The sequence below is a fragment of the Gouania willdenowi genome, chromosome 3 (assembly GCF_900634775.1).
Source record: "Gouania willdenowi chromosome 3, fGouWil2.1, whole genome shotgun sequence".
Lineage (NCBI taxonomy): Eukaryota > Metazoa > Chordata > Actinopteri > Blenniiformes > Gobiesocidae > Gouania > Gouania willdenowi.
In genome coordinates, this window is record NC_041046.1 from 43,308,385 (window position 1) to 43,317,008 (window position 8,624).

General features: G+C 36.6%; 1 protein-coding gene across 13 annotated transcripts in view; it reads right to left on the reverse strand.

The window, feature by feature from the left end:
• Positions 1-7,333, reverse strand: part of madd (MAP-kinase activating death domain) — a 67,200-nt gene extending 59,867 nt beyond the window's left edge. For all 13 annotated transcript variants that reach the window (XM_028442988.1, XM_028442987.1, XM_028442984.1 and 10 more), the window contains exons 1-2: positions 7,196-7,333; positions 324-483 (exon numbers count right to left, since the gene is read on the reverse strand). In XM_028442988.1, the coding sequence (XP_028298789.1) occupies positions 324-382 (59 nt within the window). In that variant the 5' untranslated portion in view covers positions 383-483; positions 7,196-7,333. The remainder of the gene's footprint in view (positions 1-323; positions 484-7,195) is intronic.
• Positions 7,334-8,624: the final 1,291 nt, after the last annotated feature.

Consider the following 8,624-nt stretch of genomic DNA (forward strand, 5'->3'; position numbering starts at 1 on the left):
TGTTACGTGCTAAGCTAACACAAACATGCCAGCGTAGTTGCTACGTGCTAAGCTAAGTGATTATCATTGATTATCAAAAGACAAATAAAGACAAGCTTCTTTATCATCTTTATTTTGTCATGTGACGGTAAACAAAGCTACAAACAACATTTAAAACAGTGGAAGTAAAAACACACACAGTGTGATCAAACACATGATCACAGTGATGACTCTCAGCCTCTCATTGTATCATCAGATCTTACAGCTACTGCTGCTACTAAACACTGTTAGCTGTGATGAAAACAGCTCATTCAAAATAATAAAGGTTAAACAATAACTCCCACCTTGCTCCGACCACCACCAGGTAGTCGAGGAGTCGAGGGCAGGGCTTCTTCTTCTCCATGTTGGTAGGAGTGGTGAAGGTTTCCTCTGAAGTCAGTGCAGTGGTTCCATCAGTGGAAACATGACTCTATGCTTTTCATCATGACGCAACAACATTCAGACCTGTAACACAACACAACACCAATTATAGCGCCTGTACAGCAATGGGCGGGGCCAGACAATTGTAGGCAAAGCATTCCTGTTAAAAACTAACGTGTTTATAAAAACATCCATCAACTAAAATAAACCCAAACCCGTCAATAACCAGCAAGAAATTAGTTTTAAACAAAGACAACTACTAAAAGACGCAGATGGTAAGAAATAGTTTATTAACCAAAACAAACCATTTAAAACAAAGAAAAAAAAAGTCATTATAAAACCAGTGCAGATCAAGTTGAAAAACCAGTTTAATCCGTTTGCCCAGGAACTCCCTGCTCTTCTATTTTCTTTTCCTCCTTTGGCCAAAAATCATGAAATTTTGATGTATTTTGTTGGATTTATGTAGATTGATTGTTTGAAGCTTTTTGTAAAATTCTTTAAAAATTTGTAATTAAAACATGCTCTGAAGAAAACTCCTTACAGTGTGAATTGGAGGCAAATCTGAGGCCTCAAAAACATGATACATTCCTTATAATTAAATTAAAAAGAATTTTTAGTTACAAATTCAATAATAAAAAAGAAAAAAATGTAAAAATTTTTTAAAAGCACACATTGATTTACTTTATCGTTTCCACACCTGTTACAGTAATTTCTTGCATTTCTAACACATTTAGAGACAGTCATATTTAGAAAAGAAAAGAAAAGAAAAATTCAGCCAAAGGAAACCCATTAGGTGAAAAAAAAAATAAAATACATAAACGTTTTTAATATTACATGCAATGGTAAATTATTTTATGAATAAATCAAACATGAAAAAGGCTTTGTTTGGACAGGCTTCCTGTAGTAGAAGCTGTCAGACGTGTGTGTGTGTGTGTGTGTGTGTAACAGCTCTCTACTCTCCCACCGACCAAAGTGAGACGTATTTCACAACCACCTGGTCCTCCACCCACAAACACAAACAGAGACACGTTTCACTGTCCGTCACTGACTACGACCTGCAGCAGGTGAACAGGAAGTGATCACCACCACGCTACAGGAACAGGAAGTTATTGTTGTCCTATAATTTTGTTGTTTTTGTTTTGCATATTATTCTCTCATTCTGTGTATTTTTGTGTCATTTCAGAGGTTTTTCTCTCATTTCCTGTAGTTTTGTTGTTTTCACATGAACAATTCTATTTGCCAATTTTCAATTGGCAAATATGTATTCACATTACGAATACAGGTCTTGCCTAGTCCTCTCATGTCGTATGTTTTTTTTTTCTCGTTTTCTGTGTTTTTGGAGTAATGTTGTGTCCTTTGTATATTTTTCTATTAATTTGTGTGTTTTAAGTGTCATTTTTATGTGTTTTTCTATCATTTCAAGCATTTTTGGAGAATTGTTCATGTATTGTCATGTATTTGTCATTTTTCTGAAATGATTATGCCAAATAATGTCTGCTTGTTACACTTGTAGGCACGCAGCCACCAGTTTTACATGAAAAAATACCAGGAAAATGTGACATTAAATTAGTCTGTGTCACAAAAACAGCTAAACTTAACAATTTTTTCTGTTTGTTACACTTGTCATCCATTTTCCAGTGAAGAATAGTTTAGAAACATGTGATCTCATTCCAAAACATGCACGTGAGATGTTTTCGTGTCATATCGGGGCCTAATTTTGAATAAAGAGAGGAAAAGTGAAGAAACCAGAATGAATCGATAAAATAAAGTTATGCTAGAACTACTGAGAGGAATAGCACAGACGTAGAGATGTGTACGCCAACACAGACCAGGCTGCTGTTATGTTACGTAAGCACAGGCTCTGATTCACAAACCTCCAACATAATTAAAAGCTATTACACGCTTTGGGCGTGTGTGGCTGTGCCTGACTAAAAAAAAAACAAAAAATGCTTAAACGCTCCAATTAAACCCATTCAACATGACGTATGAGACCGTGTGGTTTGTTGCAGAGGGAATAGAATAAAATACACCCATCATTATCTGCTGACAAAGACACTTACACAAGCGTCCTGTTCACTTCCTGTTTGTTCCTCTGAACATTTCAGCTTTTCAACACCTCAAACTGAGCCTGACATCTTTCATCAGGGCTCCACACGTATTATTATTATCATTACTATTAATCTGTGTACACACGTCAGCTGACTCTGAACCAGAGGTGGATAACTTTAATCACAGCGGGGGCCAAAAATATGTGTTTGTTTGATGGAAGGAAGATGCTGACATTCATTGATGTCAGCGTTAATCAGAATAATGAGCATTCAGAGGATTAACACAGGAAACAACAAAAGGGTTTCAGAGTCATTTCCTGGTTGTTTATATGCATTTCTTTGTATTTTCACAGTAAAATGTATCACTTTTGGAGTTATTTTTTGTCTGTGTATTTCTGTTGTCGTTTTGTTTGTTTGTAGTACTGTGGGGTTGGCAGAGTCATTATTTTGGTGCTTATCTTGTTTTTTTTCTGTGTTCCGATAAATTTAGAAATTACCTAAAAAGTGAGGGGGGCGGGGACTCCAAGAGGTTCTTGACATCCGCTCATACAATATGTATGTCAAATTACAGTCTGATTCAACAAGCATTAACGGAGGAGTAGTCATTTGAAAAATGTGGAGTAATGGGCCCCATTCATATATAGGTATGTGTCAATGATTCGGTAACACCAACTGTCACAATATTTGACTCACAAATAAATGAGAAAACGACTTTAATGGCAATTGCCTAAAAAGCGGGATGGGCCCCCGGGCCCCTCATCGAATTGTGCGTGGCATAATCATAATCTACATTGAAATACATTGAAAAAGATATATCACACGACTATGTTTGCATAAATTTGGAAATTACCGGAAATGTGGGCCCCATTAAAAAAAAAAGGGTTCTGAGTGTCTCATCATGTTCATTCATAGAGTATTCATACCAAACTGCATACCGATCTAACGAAGGAGTGGTATTTTGAAAAATGAGGCCCCGAATCTAATATCGTACACATCCATAGATTATAGCGAGACAAATTTCAGCCCGATCTGTTCACATATAACAGAGGAGTAGTGATTTTAACTAGTGTACACAACAAATAGAAAAAGAAGAAGAACAAAGTGAGGGCGTTTTGAGTCCGGTAGTTTGGCCTAAAAATAGAAAACATAAAATGTGAAGATAATAATGCATGGGTTTGTCAATGTTTGAATATCTGCACAATTATGATGGATTAAGCTTCAGAAACAAGCCTTAGAAATTGAAAATAGCTGTTCTTTAGCTTAATTCTAGCATAAATCCCAGAGTTATGTGTCATTAATGTTTTGGGACAGTCCAGTCCTAGTCCTGACCAAGTCCTAGTCCTGACCCAGTCCTAGTCCTGACCCAGTCCTAGTCCTGACCCAGTCCTAGTCCTGACCCAGTCCTAGTCCTGACCCAGTCCTAGTCCTTGAAGGCTGTAAGTCCATCATCTCAGTGATGTTCTGCTGCTAAAAGCCACTGAAATCTGATTAAAGGCTTTAACATAGTTCAGGAGAACTTTGGTCAGGAGAGAAACAAAGACCCTCAGGGCTACCGGTGTATCAGATTAACTGGTGCGCGTTAAAGATGGTGACAGCTTTACTCAGTGTTCACGTTCACCTGAACCACTCGTCCATCACGATACAATAAAAACAGCCACGAGATAACACGATCACTAATCCAACTGCAACACCCACTTGCTTGAAACAGTTGAAGTACAAGGCGACGCAATCAAACTATTTCAGGATATTTCTCATGTTTTGAGGAGCGTGTGCATCGGATTGCACCGTTCGTTCAGTGCACACACACGCAGGATGCTGATTGGTCCAGAGGCAGAACCATAGGACAAACCATGCACCTTTTTACTGGTGCCATCACGTTATCATTTTATACCTTATTGTATTTCCCTCACTGTGGGCCTCATAATGTATCACATGACCTCACATCGGATTTTTGACCAATCACACGATAGTTCTGTGGACAGACGGCAACAAGAACAAAAAGACGGGAACAAAATGGAGAGAGAATGAAGTGTATAAGAGAGAACAGTGAGTGTTGTGAATAGAAATGTACGTCACACTGTCAACAAGACATTATATTCATTTACTCTGAGTTTATTATAATATATCTATCCATCAATACAAAACCAGAATATTAATATTAAATCAAAATGAAAGAGCTTTGGGTTGCACACGACATTAATTATTAAGTTAGGCGTCTGGACAACGAATAATTCACGTATTGAAACAAAGAAAACGAAGATGAACCGTAAAACTGTCACATAGAAATCCCTCATATGCATGTTTTAGGACAAAAATCACACATTTACACAACATTTTTCCTACATAAACAGGTCAGTGAAAGTCTGTAAATCAATTGAAGGAGATATATGTAAAATTAATGACACTAGTTGACTCCATTGACCCTATTTCTCATGTTTGGTACAATTTCATGACGTTTAATAACCTTTTAATTACTGTAAGTCGTCTAAACAGGGAAAGGTGATAAAACAGAAATGGGTAAACTGGAATAGAATTAATAACATTTTGAAATGGAAAATCAGAGCCTCTAATTAAGGTTTTTTTAACAAATGGATACATATTATTTACCCAGTGATATTAAAAATGTTTTTCTATTTAAAAAGGTCGACATAAAAACTAGAATAATCAAATTAAAATGCAATGTCATGCCCAGCATTATTCAGAATATATATATATATTTGCAGTCTGTACAAAAAATGATATAGTGATGATATATGAATTATATAATAAGTGTGTAATTAATTTTTATTTTAAAATCAAAAAAATTAAGATTGAACATCAAGGGATTTTTCTTTGTAAAAATCAAGAAACGACAAAGAAAACTTTAAAAACTGATTGATTCTCCTTTTCTGTTAGAAGAGAGAAAAATAAAAACACCCACTTCTTTATATGGTGAGACAGGAAGTTGTCATTTTCAAAGTAAGAGCACGTATAAGAAGTGTGCAATGTTTCAGTGAAGAGCGCCAACATATGACTTTTACTTGTGGTTCAGCTCTGGCTAAATGATCTTTTATCCTCTATATCAGGGGTTTTCAACCCTGGTTTAGTGAGACACAGGGAAGGCGTTGCCAAAAGCTGTCAAATTTTAATTCATTTTTAACCTTTTTCTGCAACTCCACCAAACTTGCCATATTTTAACCTCTTTTCATCACTTTTCATTGCCATATTTTTGTACCTTTTAATGCATTTTTCGCTACATTGCTCCCATTTCTGACACTTCTCCATCAAATTTCAATTATTTTTTTCCAATTTCAAGACATTTTCAGCACTTTAAAACTCTTTCCACCACTTTTCCACCTAATGTCACATATGTTTACCCATTATTGTCACTTTTAACCACTTTTCACCACATTTTCCCTTCATTTTTGCTATTTTAACCGCATTCACAATTTTTAATGGCCATATTTAGTTTAAACTAATTTCCCTACATTTTTTAGTTCCATTACCCAGAATTTGCAACTTTTAACCAATTTCTGTGGTTTTGAAAATTCCATTTCACCACCTTTTCCACCATTTTTGGTCACTTTTAAAACATTTTTACTTCTGATTAAAACAATGATTTCCATCTTTAAGATGACTATAATAATAGTAAACTTGCAGGAAAACAGTGGATATTATTCACAGGTTGAGAACCACTGGTCTAACCCGTATAAACCACTACAATTTAGATTAAACTGCATTTGAAATAAGGAAGAATTTAATGACATGTTTGAAAGATGTGATTTCAAGTGAGATTTATGTATTTATTTGATTGGGACAGTGCAAATTAATAAATATAAATGAATAAAAAATACATGAATGTAAACACGTCAGATTGTAACCAGTGGCTAATAATTATCTGTTGTCCAAAATGAGGCCGGGGTCACAAAGGGCTGGTTTACGTATTAAAAACAATGCCATTGATCAGCAGCATTATTAAAGGTCGTGATCAGTAACAATGGCGCTGCTGTAGCTGCTGCTGTAGCTGCCCAGTATTCATTCATTTACTAACAAACAGTGTTTTTTTCATCCCGTTAAACACGTTAATAACCAGTGTGACGTTGTGTTTTTGGGGTTATTTTAGAAGCAGTAAAGACAGGCTGTCAGGTTAATGGGATGCTCACGTTCACAGCAGCTGCTCTACGGTGTTACAGCTCCGCTGGTTGCCCAGCAAGCTGGTGGTCCGAGCCTCACCATAGCAACGCCTGAAGCATTAGCTCGATTATTTGAATAGATTTTAGAGAAACAAAACAATTTAAAAACATCTATATCGGTCTGATGTATGATTACGGATCGATAGGGAAAATAAATCAATTGAATCCACAAATGAAAAAAACACATTTTTAGTTTAATAGGCCCACCCAATATGTAATATTTTATTTTTATTATGTTCACAACGTCACAATATTAATTAACCCTCTTATTGTATCTAAATTTAAACAAAATGTGTGTGTGTTTTTTTAAGGTGAATATTACAGATAGGCGGACGTTCATCATCTAATGACACGGTAACCAGTACATGTAAGACACCTTAACAAGGGTTAGCCTATAGCTTTACGCCTTCCTACGTCATGAGTGGATTAGCTCAAAGCTAACTAACTAGCCGTTGACGTAAATTGTATGTATTTGTTACTGCGTATTGTCAGGAGTAATAAAATGTTCAAACCGTGTGAATAAAAAGCCTCGCCCGGTGTTTAAAGCCTCCAAAGGCCGCGTAGAGTTGCCCTCACCTGCGGTGGCTAAGCCGTTAGCCTTTGGTCCTGGCAGCGGGACCAGCGGCTGATTACGGCTGGGGTACAGTGAGCCCTCCTCGGTCACAGAGGCGCCGAGGCGTCGGTGTGCGTGAGCGGAGCTCCGGTCATCGAAGCGGGACAGCGGTAGAATCCGAGCTGAGAGCGAAGTGATGCGGACTCTCCTTCAGAGGAGGCTCGGTCAGTCAGTCCTGCCTTCACAACATCCTCCTCCTCCTCCTCCTCCTCCTCCTCCTCTTCCTCCTCTTCATCACCACCACCACCATCATCATCGTCACCATCATAAGTCTGCAGACCAACACTGACACAGTGACCATCAAATAACCGCTGGTTTTAAACTTATATTACCGATACAAATTATATATTTTCCCCAAAATAAGAAATATTTTTAAGAAATAATGGATCTCTTATCTGTAAACAACCAAAACTTCATTAATACTTATTTGCTGTTTTTTTGTCTTTATTAAACAAAGACAATACCTGTCCTCTGTTACAGACGTATGAAGAATAGATCTGTTCCCATCCTATCATTTACAGACGTATAAAGAATAGATCTGTTCCCATCCTATCATTTACAGACGTATAAAGAATAGATCTGTTCCCATCCTATCATATTACAGACATATAAAGAATAGATCTGTTCCCATCCTATCATTTACAGACGTATAAAGAATAGATCTGTTCCTGCCCTATCATATTAGATGTATGAAGAATAGATCTGTTACTGCCCTTTGTTACAGAAGTATGAAGAATAGATCTATTCCCATCCTATCATATTACAGACGTATGAAAACTAGATCTGTTCCTTTCATTTGTTACAGACGTATGAAGACTTGATCTGTTCTCATCCCATCATATTACAGACGAATAAAGAATAGATCTGTTCCCATCCTATCATTTACAGACGTATAAAGAATAGATCTGTTCCCATCCTATCATTTACAGACGAATAAAGAATAGATCTGTTCCTGTCCTTTGTTACAGCCGTATGAAGAAATAGATCTGTTCCTGTCATTTGTTACAGACGTATAAATAATAGATCTGTTCCCATCCTATCATATTACAGACGTATAAAGAATAAATCTGTTCCATTCATTTGTTACAGACGTATAAAGAATAGATCTGTTCCTGTCCTTTTTTGCAGATGTATGAAGAATAGATCCATTCCCATTCTATCATTTACAGACGTATAAATAATAAATCTGTTCCTGTCCTTTGATGCAGACGTATGAAGAATAGATCTCTTGCGGTCCTTTGTCACGGACGTATAACAAATAGATCTGTTCCTGTCCTTTGTTACAGACGTATAAATAACATCTGTTTCTGTCCTTTGTCACAGACGTTTAAAGAATAGATCTGTTTCTGTCTTTTGTTACAGATGTATAAAAAATAGATCTGTTCCTGTCCT